Consider the following 15,845-nt stretch of genomic DNA (forward strand, 5'->3'; position numbering starts at 1 on the left):
GATACCCACGGCACACGCCTCTGCTCCAACACCGCGCTGCAAACCAACTTTCCTGCCCGGCCCGAGCACGCCCGGCTAATTGATTCCTCTGCTCATTAGCACCAATATTAGTTACACCGAACACTTAATAGGAACCATCTTAGCACCGCTGTCACAAATTCACGGAATCCGCCCGAGCAGATTCGGGTACAGAATCCCAAATACACCCGCCTGCAAAACCACAAACACCCCAAAGCTTTCCAGTGATGCCCGAGTTCAAAAATCTATTAATAACCGGCGGAGAGAGCTGCTCTGCAAACCCAGGTGCACCCAGGCAGGCAAAGCCAGGAGCGATCACACTGCAAGGGAACAAAGACCGAGACCGTGCCCATACCTATATTTCATGCCCGTTTGCTTTGCGGTGGATTCTTTTAAAGAAATGTGGTGCTGCGGGGTGAACGTCCCCAAACTGCGAGCGATAATAGCCACTGTCCGAAATTTCGCCCGGGCTGCATTCACTACGTTCGGGGTCGTGCTGTTCTGCTTGCTGATGAGTCTGTCTTCACCATTCCTCTTCAAGTTGTGGTCCGTGCAGGCGATGGACACTTGCATCGCGGCCGCGGCGCCCCGGCCGGCTGCGGGGCGGACCCCCGGGGCCCCGGGGGCTGCAGCTGCCCGGTTCGGCCGGTAAAGCCCCGGCCCGGGGCTGCCCGAGCTCCGGGGGCTCCGGTGGTGGCACCGGGAGCTCCGGCGGTGGTACCGGGAGCTCCGGCGGTGGCACCGGGGGCTCCGGTGGTGGTACCGGGGGCTCCGGCGGTGGCACCGGGGGCTCCGGTGGTGGTACCGGGAGCTCCGGCGGTGGCACCGGGGGCTCCGGCGGTGCTGCCGGCGGAGGAAGGCGAACTCCCCGCCGGCTCCGGGTTCGCTCCGGGTTCGCTCCGGGTTCGCTCCGGGCTCCCTCCGGGCTGGCACCGGGCTGGCACCGGGCTGGCACCGGGCTGGCACCGGGCTCTCTCCGGTCTCTCCGCTGCTCAACCAGAAGCATCCATGGCTCAGGCTCTCCCGGAGCTCCGTTCCTCCGTGCCGATCGCTCCCGGCCGCTGGTTTTAAATCATCCTGCCGGAGCCCGGAGCGCGGAGCGGGCACGGCCGAGCCCCGTCCCCCTCCCTAAGCAGCGGCAGCATCCATCGGTGTCCTCCGCCCAGGCGCACAGCGCTACCTCCCACCCATGGCAGCCCGCCGAGCGCTGGCGGAGCTCCGCAGCGGCCCCGGGATCCCCCGCCAGAGGCTGCGGGAAGGATGGAGAGGATGGGCGGGATGCGAACCGCGGGCCTGCTTTGTGCTCCGAGGGAAGGCAGGCGATCAGGCAGATCCGCACGGAAAAATCCCTGCCGGCATCGCTAAGCGAGGTCTTCTACGGCGTGTTAAAATGGGTTAATTACGGGGGAATGGCAAAAAAAAATATAGGGGGAGGGGGAGGAAAATCGCGGCGTTCCGGTGTGTGAGGGAGTTAACACGTTAATGCCGCGCTGCTCCTGGCGCCCCGAGCCGCCGCCCGCAGCCCCCGGCCCGCGGCAGGGACAGGGTTAATCCTGCTCCCCGGCATCGCCGGCGGAATAAACCGCAGCAAAAAGGCTTGGAAGGAAAACCGTCCTCATCCCTCAGCAGATCAAATCTTCCCTATCCGCCTTCCATCCCCATCCTTATCCCCATCCCCATCCCCATCCCCATCCCCATCCCCATCCCCATCCACATCCCCATCCCATCCCATCCCATCCCATCCCATCCCATCCCATCCCATCCCATCCCATCCCATCCCATCCCATCCCATCCCATCCCATCCCATCCCCATCCTCATCCCCATCCCATCCCATCCCATCCCATCCTATCCCATCCCCTCCCCAGGTTTGGAGGCCCCCAGGCCCCCCGTTTGTCCCTGTCACTGTCCCTGTCATTGTCACCAGCGGTGGGACAGGCAGTGGGTGTCCCTGGGTGCAGCCCCACAGCGCAGGGTGCCCATGGGTGGCAGGACAGGGTCACCCGTGGTCCCTTTCCCACCCAGCACAGGGCAGGGGAATGGTCCAGAGGGGCTCCCCAGACCCCACTCCTGCCTCTGCCCCAGACTGCCCGGGGGGCTGGGGGGCACCTCCGGAGCTCCCGGTGCCCACCCGGTCACTGCCAGCCCCAGGCCCTGCCCTCAGAGTGGGAACAGCTCCTTGGGGTCACCCCCAAGCAGGGATTTGGGATTTGGGGGGAGCAGGACCCCAGAGAGTTTCCAGACCCCTCATCAGCGAATCAGTACTGCAGAGCACCAGCAAAGCCAGCACAGTGGGGCACGGGGGGCATGAGCCATGGGGTCACTGCCCCGAGGTGCCCCTCACAGCCACGACATCCTCAGGGTCTCCCTGGGACTGGGACTGCAGCTGGAGCACAGCTGGAGCACCCAGCCGGGTTTGGAGCCCAGCTGTGCTCAGAGCCCAGAGCAGGAGTGCCAAACCTGGAAACATTCCCCTCGCTGGGCACAGGAGTGCCAAACCTGGAAACATTCCCCTCGCTGGGCTCAGGAGTGCCAAGGTGTGCTCTGCCTCTGCCCTGAACATCTCTGAGGGTTCCCCCACTGCAGCCAGACCTGCCAGATGTTGTCCCTTGGTCCTGGGGATGAGCCCGGGTCACTGTCCCCACTGCCAGGGCTGCCCACAGCCTGAGGCAGCAGGGCAGGGGACACAAAGGGACAGTGACATTCTGCACTGCACACCCCACAGAGAGAGCATCCTCCCTCAAGCTGCTTAGCTCTGGAGGGGTTACAGTCTCTCCACAGAAGATGTATTTAAATATGGGATTTATTTCATTTCCTGAGCAAGATAATCACCTCTAGAGTAAAACGCTGGAGTAACATAATTCTGCATGATGAAAACCCCCAGCTTGTGGAAGAGGAGCTACGTGACACCCCTGGCAGAGGACTCAGCCACCAGCCAAGCCCAGGCTCCCAGTGCCACCTCGGTGCCACCAAGTCACTGTGACAACATGCCCTCCTGCGTTTCCCTGAGCGAGACAACCACCCCTCCTCATGAAATGACTCGCTCAAAATGCTTCATCAAGCAAATGTGGGGTACCACAGCTGCCTGTGAGCACCCTGTGACCCCCCACCACCAGCCCTGAGCCCCTGCAGCCACCCCAGGGGAAAGCAAGAGGCAGCAGAGCCAGGCCCATGGGGCAGGGCAGCAGGAGCTGCTCGGGCAGGGGCAGGACACCCCAAAACACAAAAACTGCTTTTTGCAGCTGTGGGGGGAGGCTGGAAGGGGCCGTGGGGTGAGGGAGGTGAGGGAGGAGCCCTTCCCACAGCTCTGCCTGCACCAGGAGGATGCTGCTGCAGCCCAAAATATCAACATGAATCAAGGTCCTGCAGTCCGGGCCGGGTGAAACCTCGTGAGCTGCTGCAGGTCTGCTCCAGCCCCCCGGAGCAATTTGGGGGTCGCTGGGAATGGCTCTTTTCCAGAACAGGCTGTGAGGAAAAGCTGCAGAACAAAAGCCGTGTGATAATCGAGCCCACAGCCATCACACTTGTGCTGCTTTCACATCAAAAACTCCATCTGCGTGTGTAATTGCACTTGAGGAAAACGGATCCAAATTCCCATTAAATGGATCCAAATTCCCATTAAATGGATCCAAATTCCCATTAAATGGATCCAAATTCCCATTAAATGGTTTTTAGTTAAAAGGCGTCGTTCTGGCAGGTTTTGAGGCAGGCTGGGGGCAGTGCCCCGCCGGGGTTCCTCTGCTGACACCCGAGTTCTGTCACCTGTGGGAGTGTGACAGCTCTGAGGGCTCCATCTGCCCAGCATGGACCAAACGTGGGAGTTGTGGGAACCCAGGGCTTCCCTCTGGCTGCCCTGGGACCCTGGCAGGGGTCAGGAACCCCCTGGACAGAGCCCCCAGAGACACTGTCTGTGATCTCTGCCCATGGAAAAGAGTTTTCAATCTTACAGGATCAATTACCAGCTCTGAGTGTTTGATATGAGTAATAATTAAGTGTGGCACAGGTGCAAAAGTAAAATTTTAGGATTCTAGATTAGGGGTCCAAAGGGGACAAGATGGAGGAAATTGGGTGTGTCTTGTCCTTTTTCTCCTTCTTCATGCCCTCCATGTGTCACTGTGGTGTTGGCATTTTTCTGTTGGTTCAGGCTGGGGACACACTGTCCAACGTAGGTGACAGATATTGGCACGTTATTGTAAATCCAGCACAGGTAGTTTGTGGTATTTAATGTTTGTACCATCCCACTGAGGGCAGAGCCCCACACGCTGCCCTGCAGGACAGAGCTGCGGCAGGGCAGCAGAACATGTTAGAGATAAACAGAATAAACAACCTTGAAACAGCACAGACCAATTATGGCTTCTGCTTTGGCAGCGGGGCTGACAGACAGAGACTTTTACAATCTCAGAATCATCAATAGCTCAGATTCTGACAGGGAGTGACAGCTCTGAGGCACGCTGCCCTGCCAGCACGGGCTTGGGATATGGCTGTGGCTGCCCCTGCATCCCTGGAATGTCCCCACCAGGCTGGACACTGGAATTTGGAGCGCCTGGCACAGTGGGAGGTGTCCCTGCCATGGCACGGGTGGCACTGGGTGGGCTCGAAGGTCCCTCCAAGCCGAACCAGGCTGGGATTCTGTGCTGCTCTAAATCCAAACTCCCATCCCACCCCAAGCCCCGGCTCCAAGGCCAGCCCCAGCCCGGGTGTGGGGCACCCCCAGCCCCAAGGGAGCCCCAGCAGCTCTAACCCAGCAGGATTTGGTGAAGAATCCCCAAAGCAGCGGAAGGAACCAGCACCAGGAGCCAGCCTGGGGCTCTCCGTGTCTGACACAGGGTGGGTGGAACCCACCAGGACCACAACCCAATTTTTGGCTGTTTGTCCCCTCAGAGACAACACCCCCCACCGTGCCTGCTGCCCATTAGTGCTGGATCCCTGCTCTGAAGCAGTAATTTAATTTTCCCATGCTATCTGTTCCATTCCTCAGCTGACTGCAGGCCAGGGCCTCACATGAAGGGCTCCAGAAGTCACCATTTTATTGATGTATCCTGCTCCACTGAGCACTTCATGGTCTTTCAGGTCCTTCCAGCTCAGGCCCCTCTGTGGGATCAGAGCACTCAGAGCACCGTACAAGGAGGTTTTGTGTTTTATTCCCCCCGGGAGCCCCTGATGTGGTACCCAGGCATCCACACCAGGCCCAGAGCAGAGGAGCATCCCCAGCAGCAGCAGCAGCAGCAGCAGCACCCCTGGGTGCTCAGAGCTGCTGTGCCAGCTCGTGGCTGAGAAATGACTTTCCCTTCTGCCACACTCGTGTTCTACACAGATTTTCCCCGTGTGCTTCGCATCCCCAATGGATAAATGTATTCCAAACAGAGTTCAGCCCCAGCTGTGTCCTCCCAGCCTGGCTGTGTCGGTGAATAGTGGATTTTAGGCAATTATGGACATAGCTGTGTTACCCACACACGTCACATCTCACCCCAGAATTACTTGTAACAGCTTAGAGCTGTAGATTAACTTGGGTGGAGAAAGGCTGCTGGGGAGTGGGGTTTGGGTCTGGGGGGTTTGGGTGTGGGTGACACACACACAGCTGGTGGGGTTTGGGTGTGGGTGACACACAGTTGGTGGGGTTTGGCTCTGGGTGACACACACACAGCTGGTGGGGTTTGGGTCTGGGTGACACACACAGCTGGTGGGGTTTGGGTCTGGGTGACACACAGCTGGTGGGGTTTGGGTCTGGGTGACACAGAGCTGGTGAGGTTTGGGTCTGGGTGACACACAGCTGGTGGGGTTTGGGTCTGGGTGACACAGAGCTGGTGAGGTTTGGGTCTGGGTGACACACAGCTGGTGGGGTTTGGCTCTGGGTGACACACACAGCTCCAGCTGCCCTGCTCTGGGACACGGGGGAGCAATGACAGCAGGACCTCCTGATTCTGTCAGGTTAACTGGCAGAGGGGCAGCACAAGGACCAGCTACAGCACACTGTGCTCTTTGGGAAACTCCATTCCAATGAATTCCCCTTCAGAACACTTCCCCCTCTTCTGCAAACGCTCCGTTTTCACCTCCTCCTACAGCCACGGAGGACTTGGCCCCTCAGAGCAGCTCAGAGCAGCCAAGTGTCTCCATCAGTCATTGTCTTACGTAAGTCACCACTGCATAATAAGCACTATTAAAACCAGCACCTTCCCCAACAGCATTGTGCAGAGAAGAATTTTAAGTCTTCTCCTGCGAGTCTGTCTCTCAGCTGCAGCAGCATTTGCAGTTATTTCCGTGGGTGCCAGGGGGTGAACCCCACCACGCAGCAGAAGGGCACAGAGCTCACTCCCTGCTCCCTGCAAAGCTCCTCACCCCAGCAGCACCCCAAAAAACAGGCATCTGCTGGGATTGAGGAGCATCCAGCACAGTGGTTTGCTGAAACCCAGCAGTTTTACAGGGAACCATCCTCAGCCCCATTAATTTTAATGGATCCTTTCCCCACTGCCAGGCTCCTGTGTCAGCACTTCTCTGCCTCTCAGGTACCAGCCCACACAGCTGGTTAAAAATCAGCATTTTGGGAGCTCTGGAACCTGCTGTGCACCTGGGCAGGTGCAGGCACAGCACTCTGTGCCAGGCAGGAGCCAGGGCCCAGCTCCTGAATTTTCCTCTGCTCTTTTCACTTTCAGCAAAGGCTTTTAACTTTTTTATTTTTAACATTTTTTGGCCCACAAGGCAAGAGCACGATGTACCTCTGAGCATCACACGGTCATGGAATGGTTTGGATTGGAAGGGGTCTGAAAGGCACCCAGTGCCACCCCTGCCACGGCAGGGACACACCCAGTGCCACCCCTGCCGTGGCAGGGACACTCTGCTCTGTCCCAGGGAGCTCCCAGCCCTGCCCAGCCTGGCCCTGGGCACTGCCAGGGATCCAGGGGCAATGCCATTGTAGAAAATCAAGTGCAAGGCACTCTGAAGGCTCCAGGTGACCTCCAGCCACTGCCAAGCAGTGCCAAGCCAATATTTCTGTATTTCCCAGGGCAGAGCTGGCCGGGCAATGAGTCCCCAATCTCTGGGCACATCCCAAACATTGAACAACCACTTTTGCACTGGATCAGCGCCCATTTAATTAACAAAAAGATTTGCAAGAGGATCATTACTTACTGCCAAATGCATAACCGCTCATTAGGCCCTCAGGGGAAATGAATAATTGCTCCTGCAATCTACAGATTGTGTCTTTTTCTGCAGTGAAAACGCTCGGGGAGCAGCTCTGTGTCTTTTTCTGCAGTGAAAACGCTCAGGGAGCAGCTCCCCAGCAGCCCCAGCCTGTCCCTGTGGGCTCTCCAAGGGTCCCTGTGGGCTCTCCAAGGTCCCTGTGGGCTCTCCAAGGGTCCCCGTGAGCTCTCCAAGGTCCCTGTGGGCTCTCCAAGGTCCCTGTGGGCTCTCCAAGGGTCCCCATGGGCTCTCCAAGGGTCCCTGTGAGCTCTCCAAGGCTCCCCATGGGCTCTCCAAGGGTCCCTGTGAGCTCTCCAAGGGTCCCTGTGGGCTCTCCAAGGTCCCTGTGAGCTCTCCAAGGGTCCCTGTGGGCTCTCCAAGGATCCCCATGGGCTCTCCAAAGGTCCCTGTGACCTCTCCAAGGATCCCTGTGGGCTCTCCAAGGGTCCCTGTGGGCTCTCCAAGGGTCCCTGTGAGCTCTCCAGGGTCCCTGTGGGCTCTCCAAGGGTGCCCTTGGGCTGATGGAAACACCCTGCTGGCTTCTGGAGCCTTTCTGCCTCAGGGGTGAAGCAGCAACTATGAAAACACACCAAAATCAAGTTCTGGTTCAAAGATGGGTGCAAAGAACCACCCACGGGGCTCCACCTGAGCCGTGCCCACCTTTGGTGCCAGGCACAGGCTGGTGACACAGGACCTGAGCCTTGCAGAGCCTGGATTTGTCACCACCCTAAAGAGGCAGCCTTGAAATGAAGCTGCAAGCCCCGGGAGGAGGGTTTGCTCCCGGATTTCTGCTCAGCACTTTGTGTCAGCGCAGCATCCGGCAGCTTCCCTTCCTCAGCACATCCCAAAGTCAGCCCAAAGACTCGGACAAAGCTCTTTTAACCCACGTGGGCTGTGTTCCATCCCAGCCTGCAGCCTCCAAACCTGGCTATAAATACACCCAGAATGTCCCAAACTGCAGGAGCAGGAGGAGCTCAGCGGGAGCTCCTGCCCAGCACCTGCCAGCACAGCCAGGGCTCCACAGCACGAGGGGAGAGCTGCAGAAGTCAGGGAAAGGCAGGAAAAATCAGGGGAAAGCAGCAAAAGTCAGGGAAAGGCAGCAGAAGTCAGGGAAAGGCAGAAAAAAAGTCAGGGAAAAGCAGCAAAAGTCAGGGAAAGGCAGCAGAAGTCAGGGAAAGGCAGCAGAAGTCAGGGAAAAGCAGCAGAAGTCAGGGGAAAGCAGAAAAAAAGTCAGGGAAAGGCAGCAGAATCAGGGAAAAGCAGCAAAAGTCAGGGAAAGGCAGCAAAAGACAGGGAAAAGCAGCAAAAGACAGGGAAAAGAAGCAAAAGTTCAGGGAAAGCAGCAAAAGTTATGGGGAAAGCAGAAAAAAAGTCAGGGAAAAGCAGAAAAAAAGTCAGGGAAAAGCAGCAAAATCAGGGAAAAGCAGAAAAAAAGTCAGGGAAAAGCAGAAAAAACTCAGGGGAAAGCAGCAGAAGTCAGGGGAAAGGCAGCAGAAGTTCAAGGGAAAAGCAGCAGAATTCGGGGAAAAGCAGCAGAATTCGGGGAAAAGCAGCAGAATTCGGGGAAAAGCAGAAGTCAGGGAAAAGCAGCAGAAGTCAGGGAAAAGCAGCAAAATCAGGGAAAAGCAGCAGAAGTGCAAATTCCTGCTGGGCAGCAGCCGAGGGTCAGCCGGGATCCTCTGCAGCCCTGGGAATGGGGAGGGTAAAATCTGCTTTTTTTTCCCCACAAAGCCCCCACGGAGGGAACTTCCCACAGAAATGGGAATGAGCCTGGGGCAGCAGCACACGGAGCTCTGGGAGGACTCCAGGGAATCATCCCGGAATGGATGCACCCTAAAAAATGACAAACCCCAAGGGACTGAGGTCACAGGAAAAGGGCCAGACATGGGAAGTGCCCTGTCACCGCCACACCTGGCAGCTGCTGCTGGTTTGAACAGACTCAAAAACCACTCAGGAGCCTGACAGGGACTATTTGAAAAAGGAACATCTGGATGCAGCCCCGTGCATCAATCTGCACAGGAACTAGGGGAGACATTAGGCTGGAAGATACATCCCAATAAATATAATGCAGCAGCACTCGGAGCAGATGAGGACAGGATTACAGTGCAGGATTACAGGACCCCATCAAGAGCCCTCCTATATTTTGCCATCTAAAGATTAGATATTTTAAAGCTTCAATGCACAAAATGGGCCTCGCTGAGGAAGGCTGGAAGAGCAGCGAGGGCAAAGGGATCATTCCCAAATTCCCCTTTTCTGGGGCAGCTCTGCAGGGATGTAAATCCCCCCTTGGTGCTCAGCACCTCACATGGCCTTGGCTGGTACCTGGTAGCATCTCCAGCCTGCTGGAGCTCCAGCACATCCAGGGAGTTCCTCAGCTCCATCACAGAGGCTGCCAAAGGTTTCCTGTGCTCAAACCCGTTGTACAAAACGTCCTTTGCTGCCCTGCCCCAGTTCCTGTGCTGTGGGAGACGGTGAGTGAGTGGCTACAGGCTGATCCTGATTTAAACACATCTGTAATCCCTGCCCATCATCTCTGCCCTAAGCCAAAAGCTGTTTAATCTCCGGTGCAGGAACAATCCCATCCCTCAGCCAGGTGCTGAATCTATCTGGAACAGGATGGCAGCACTGGGCACGGGCTGGGTGCCAGCTCCTCACAGTGCCCACTGCAAGAGAAAGGGAGAGAAAAGAGGAAGAGGGAAAATGGGGAAGGGAAAGGGAACACCCCTCAAAGGGCTGCCCGCTGGCCAGTCTCGGCATCAGTCTCACAATCCCAAATTGCCAGGTTTGAATTGATTGCTGAACCAGCAAAAGCAGCACAAAGAGGGCAGCAATCCCTCGGGAGGGCTCAGGGGGTCCCTGCAGGACACCCCAGGGAGGCCACGCCAAGGGAAGTGGGTTTGCCAGGGATTCCTGTGCCCTGGGAAGACTTCTCCCTCCCGGGACACGACCTCAGCTGCCATAAAACACAACCCAGGGCTGCAAACGCCAGCCCAGCTGCAGCAGGGTTAACCCAGCAGTGCCCCAGGACTCTGGGACCTCCAGAAATACTTTCCACCCCAGCATTTGCCAGCAGCACGTTTTGCTGGAGCTGCCTGGGTGCTCTTGCAGCCACATCTACTCCTGTAGGATTTCCCCCCCAGGCCTGAGCGCAGCTGCCCGAGCTCACAGACCCTGCTGGAGTGGGAGGGAGCAGAACCTTGGGAGGTTTTCCAGCCCAGCAGAGCGCATGGGAAGGAGCTGTGCAGGGAACAAACACCTTGCTGGATAAAAAAACCACCAAATTAGCTTTGTAAATGGTGTTTCATCTGAGAGAAATTCTGTTGTCACCAGGAACGAGCCAAGCTGAGGCACTGCTGCACTTTGGGGTCTTCTGTGACAGAGGAGCTGTGCTGCACTGGCTGAAGCAATGAAGGAAAAGAGCTGATCAGCCTGTAAATGAAGCAGCTTACAAGTGTTAGTAAGGGTTTCTTGTTCACAATGCATTACTTCCCACATGTCATTGAATAAATCTTTAAAAAGGAGTTGCTACTGTGCTGACTTCAGACTGGACCCATGGAGAGCTGGAGGAACATCCAGGAGGCAGAAGAAGAAAAGGAAATGTCCAAGCTCACAGTCAGACAGAAGATCCCTGCACTTCTGGAAAAGACCCTGTAGAAGCAGCAGGTGGGAGCTGCTGGAGCATCCCTGCCCTCAGCAGAGCCCCATGGCCAGCCCCTGTCCCACAGGATAAAAAACCTCTGGAGATGTGGGAATTGCATCCCTGCCCTCAGCAGAGCCCCATGGCCACCCCCTGTCCCACAGGTTAAATCTCTGGAGATGTGGGAAGTGCATCCCTGCCCTCAGCAGCAGCCCCTGTCCCACAGGTTAAATCTCTGGAGATGTGGGAAGTGCATCCCTGCCCTCAGCAGCAGCCCCTGTCCCACAGGACAAACCTCTGGAGATGTGGGAAGTGCATCCCTGCCCTCAGCAGAGCCCCATGGCCAGCCCCTGTCCCACAGGATAAATCTGGAGATGTGGGAATTGCATTCCTGCCCTCAGCAGAGCCCCATGGCCAGCCCCTGTCCCACAGGATAAATCCCTGGAGATGTGGGAAGTGCATCCCTGCCCTCAGCAGCAGCCCCTGTCCCACAGGACAAATCTCTGGAGACGTGGGAAGTGCAGAAAGTCACGGCTGCTCCTGTCAGCAGTGAAAAATGTGCACACTTAGAAGGGAGCAGGGGCTCGAATCCATCAGCTCCAGCAGGAATTAAGCACAAGCTCTGTTTGCCCATGACTGATGGCTCTGCTGAATGAGGGACACTCCCTCACTAAGCCCAGACAGAGGAGGCTGAAGGTGTGCAGGGCTCCTGCAGCCAGCCCCAGCTGCCCCCACACCGGTCCCACAGGCTCTCATTAATTACATTTTTCTATAGATTGAAAACTCCCTCTCCATCCCCCCCAAGCCTACAGAAGTTTTCTCCCCAGGCTGTGGGCAGGTTTCTCCCCGGGCTGGGCAGTTTTTGGTGCAGAAGGACACAGAGACAGCACAGGGCATTCAGCAGGGGTCCCAGCCCTCCCTGCAGCACCGTGAGCACCTCTGCTCCCCGTGAGGAGCACCTTTACATCGTGTCTGCGTGGGTCAGCACTGTGGAAAGTGCAGAATTGGGGAGAAACCAGCTAAATGGGGATTTTCCTGTCCTGAAAAGGACACCAACCTTTCCAAACACAACCGTGCTCTGTCCCACAGCTGTGGGATTAGGATCACCAGAAGGAGCAAAGGAATTTCTCAGGAAAGGGTGTCGAGTTTCCAGGTAAAGAGAGGATCTCCTGGGGACAGCAGTGCCCCTGCCAGCCCCGGGATTTCTCCTGCCCAGCTCCACAGCCCAGGGATGCCCATGCATGGCTGTTGTAAATGCAGTGAACCCAATGGGAAAAAATGATAATGTCTGACTCAACTCAGAAGGCTGAATGATTTCTTTATTATAACTATGCTAAAATACATTAATATACTATATAAAAGGAGGATACTAAAACTACATACTACTTTCTCTGACTCTCACACAACTTGTGACCCTCTCTGAGAGCCCAGCCCCAGTGGGTTGGATTGGGTTGGGTTGGGTTGGGTTGGGTTGGGTTGGATTGGGTTGGGTTGGATTGGATTGGATTGGATTGGATTGGGTTGGGTTGGATTGGATTGGGTTGGGTTGGATTGGATTGGATTGGATTGGATTGGATTGGATTGGATTGGATTGGATTGGCCATCAGGCTCAAACAATCCTCACCAGAACCCAACCAAGCACTCACCCCAGGGAAACAATTCCCCAAACACATTCCACATGGGAAAAACAAGGAGCAGAAATAGAAATTGTTTTCTCTTTCATTCCTCTCCGTGCACCTCTATGAAAAATCCTGAGAGGGAGAGAGATGTGCTGCCACGCATGGCCTTGGGCCACTGCCCCATTTCATCCCCACACTGTGGGCTCAGCTCCCTCCCTCCAACCCCAGCGTGCTCCAAGGGTGCCCAGCTGGCCCAGCAGCACCGTGCCACGAAGCCCTTTGCCACTTCTGGCAGGCTCCAAAACTGCTCTTTCACAGCCCCACTCGTCCCTGGACATCATCACCAAACTTCCCCATCCAGCAGCAAAATCTGGGACACAGCCGAGCTGGATCCATACAAATACCAGCCCCAGTGTCTTATTTCAGATTTAAGCTCAGACTAGCCATGGGCAAAGATCAGCCTCCTGGGAAAGCAAATGTTTCAAAGAAAATTTGCTTTTCTTAGAAGCAGAGAGAACCAGTAAACTCTCCATGCAGGACATGATCCTTTAAAAGGGAACCTCTTTGGAAGCAAAGCACAATGACCAATGTCTCTTCACCCACCATCCCCAGCCAGCACCCCCTGTGCCCAGGCTGTTCCAGCTCCTGGAGGGATGTCACCCTTTCCCTTGGACACCCTTTCCAGCCCAAACCCCACAGATTTCCCAGCCTGAGCCCAGCCAGGGGTTTGGGCTCTCAGTCCATCCCTCAGGGGTGAGGGAGTGCTGGTGGGAACAGAGCACTGACCCCATTTCCCAGGTCTTATATTTAGAAAATGAGAAATATTTGCTTGGGATTCGACCCAAGGCCAATAAACACACACCAGATATTCTCCCAGGGTGTATTTCAGGCCCTGGGCTGCCCAGAGGAGCTCTGCAGGCACCTCCTCTGCAGCTCACAGAACATCTTGTTCTGTCAGAGCACTGAGCTCTCACAGCTGGGGTTACCTGCTCTGGGACCCTCTGCAGCACCGGGGCTGTGCCAGGCCATATGAGTGAAATGGGGATGTTAACCATGATCCCAGCACTGCTGAACAGCAAACAAAGAGGTTCTGGCTTGGCCTGGAAAGGACCTTAAACACCATCTCATTCCAAACTCCCCTGCCACGGCAGGGACACCTTCCACTGTCCCCAAGCCCTGTCCAACCCTGGTCTTCATGCTCCTCATCCCTGCAACACCCAGCAGGGCCACACTGACCTTCCCTGGTCACAGCAGTCCTGCCAAGGTCTGGTTCATGCCACTGGGGCAGATGTCCGAGACTCTTCTATTTTAAAAACTCACCCCATTTCAGCCCCAAATACATTAGAAAAATAAGTTAAATAATCAAGTGATGGATGTATCATGAACTCAACTAATCCTTAAATCTTTCAAAGCAGATAAAGAAAGACTGATCCCAACCCCAGAATACATTTGAAAAGCTCCTAATTCAATGTCACAGAGGGGAGTTTGGCAGGAACAGTGGGATTACCCCGTTATTCTTCTGGTGTGACTGTCACATCAGGGCCTGGGTGGCCCTGGGTGTCCTCGGGAGGGTCCTGCCCAGGGATGGGGTCCTGTTCTCACAGCGCTGATCCCATGGGGGTGCAGGGGGGATCTCAGCCCAGCTCTCTGCAGCCCAAGGACACTCAGGAGAGTGTCCCAGGGCTGTCCCTGCTGTGTCCCAGGGCTGTCCCTGCTGTGTCCCAGGGCTGTCCCTGCTGTGTCCCAGGGCTCCTGAACGTTCCTGCATCAACACTCACTTGCTCCTTCTCCCAGTTTTGCTTCCTTTTCCTTCCGCTTATCCCATTCCTCATTTTTATTGTCGTATTCCCATTCATTTCTTATTCCTATTAATTTCTCACCCCAGCACATCTGCCAGAGCTCAGTTTGTGTGGGCACTGCAGGCACCCCCATCCTGCCTGGCACTGGGGAGGGTCTCTGCTGATTCTCAGCTGGAATCCCGGCTGCTGGGAGGGGAGGGAAGGAGAAGCCCCTCAGGGAAAGGGAAGGAAAAGCCCCCCAGGGAAGGGGAAGGAGAACGAGAAACCCCCAGGGAAAGGGAAGGAGAAGGAGAAATCCGCAGGGAAAGGGAAGGAGAAGCCCCCCAGGGAAAGGGGAAGGAGAAACCCCCCAGGGAAAGGGGAAGGAGAAACCCCCCAGGGAAAGGGGAAGGAGAAGCCCCCCAGGGAAAGGAGAAGGGGAAGGAGAAGCCTCCCCTCCCCTCCCCTCCCCTCCGGCCTCGGGCAGCAGCAGCCGGGCAGTTCCTGCTGAGGTTCCGATTTCAGTGAGGGTCTGACCCCGCACAGGAGATTAGAGACTCGCACGTCTAATTTCCACTAATACCAAGATCCCCTTATATTTTTTTAAAGGAGCAGATCAGATTCTGGAGGCTGCGACATTTAAGACCGATGGGACGAGAGAAGCAGCGACCGCAGGTTCCCCCTCCCGGGGGCTCCTTCCCAGGCTGAGCCTCGGGCAGGGACAGGGGCCGGGGACCCTCCTGCCACCCACACGGCCCCTGCTCGACACAGCAACTTTTCTACTCTGTTCAAAACACAAACAAAGCCACTGTCCCTTGGCCAAGTGAGGAACAAGGCTCAACAACCACGCGCGGCTTGCGCTGGAGAAGTTCTGGGAATCATCAAAGTTTGCAGGATATTCATCTCTGTAGAGCATTAATAACCGGAAAAATCGGACTTGCAAAGCCAGAGAGCTTTCTACTCCTATCACTATGGCATTAATAACCGGAAAAATCGGACTTGCAAAGCCAGAGAGGTTTCTACTATTATCACTATGGTTATTATTGTTGCTGTTGTCGCTATTGCTGTTGTCGCTATTGCCGTTATCACCGCCACTGTCGCGATTATCGCGGCCAGGCCGGGCAGTGGCGGGGCAGGACGTACCTGTGTGGCATGCCGGTGGTGTAGGCGATGGTGAACTCGTGGGACAGCTCGCACAGCCGCAGGTACCAGCTCATCTCCAGCTCCCGCAGCAGCGCCAGGCGCCGTGCCCGCTGCTGGGGCTGCCCGGGCCGTGCCCGGCCCTCCTTGCTGCCCTCGGCCGAGCTCCGCAGGGCTCGCTCCCGGCTGCCCACGGACAGCACCGACTGTTTCCGCAGCTTCAGCGCCTCCTCGGCTCCCTTGCCGCCCACGGTGCCCGTGCGAGCCGCCAGCATCCCGGCTGGGTCCTCCGAGCATCCGAGGCCAGCGGCTCCTGCTGCGGTCTCAGGGCTGTAATCAGAGCCGTGGATGCTGCGGGGTTTAACCGCAGAGGAGAGCTGCCACCGACTCACGGAGCCGTCTGTAGCGGTGTGCCAGGGCCCGGGGCACGGCCCCTGGCAGCATCCCGGCGGGCACGGCCCCTGCTGGCCCGGGACCAG

At 56.6% G+C, this 15,845-nt stretch overlaps 1 protein-coding gene across 2 annotated transcripts in view; it reads right to left on the reverse strand.

Annotated features, from left to right (window-relative positions):
* KCNAB1 (potassium voltage-gated channel subfamily A regulatory beta subunit 1) overlaps window positions 1-15,656 on the reverse strand; it is a 53,106-nt gene extending 37,450 nt beyond the window's left edge. The window contains exon 1 of one of the 2 annotated variants that reach the window (XM_030279919.4): window positions 15,370-15,656. In XM_030279919.4, coding sequence (XP_030135779.3) covers window positions 15,370-15,641 — 272 coding nt within the window. In that variant the 5' untranslated portion in view covers window positions 15,642-15,656. Of the gene's footprint in view, window positions 1-373; window positions 1,419-15,369 lie in introns of those variants that run through there. The other variant, XM_030279918.4, reaches the window with a different exon arrangement.
* Between the last annotated feature and the right edge of the window lie 189 nt (window positions 15,657-15,845).

Source organism: Taeniopygia guttata, chromosome 9 (genome assembly GCF_048771995.1).
Source record: "Taeniopygia guttata chromosome 9, bTaeGut7.mat, whole genome shotgun sequence".
Taxonomy (NCBI): Eukaryota; Metazoa; Chordata; class Aves; order Passeriformes; family Estrildidae; genus Taeniopygia; species Taeniopygia guttata.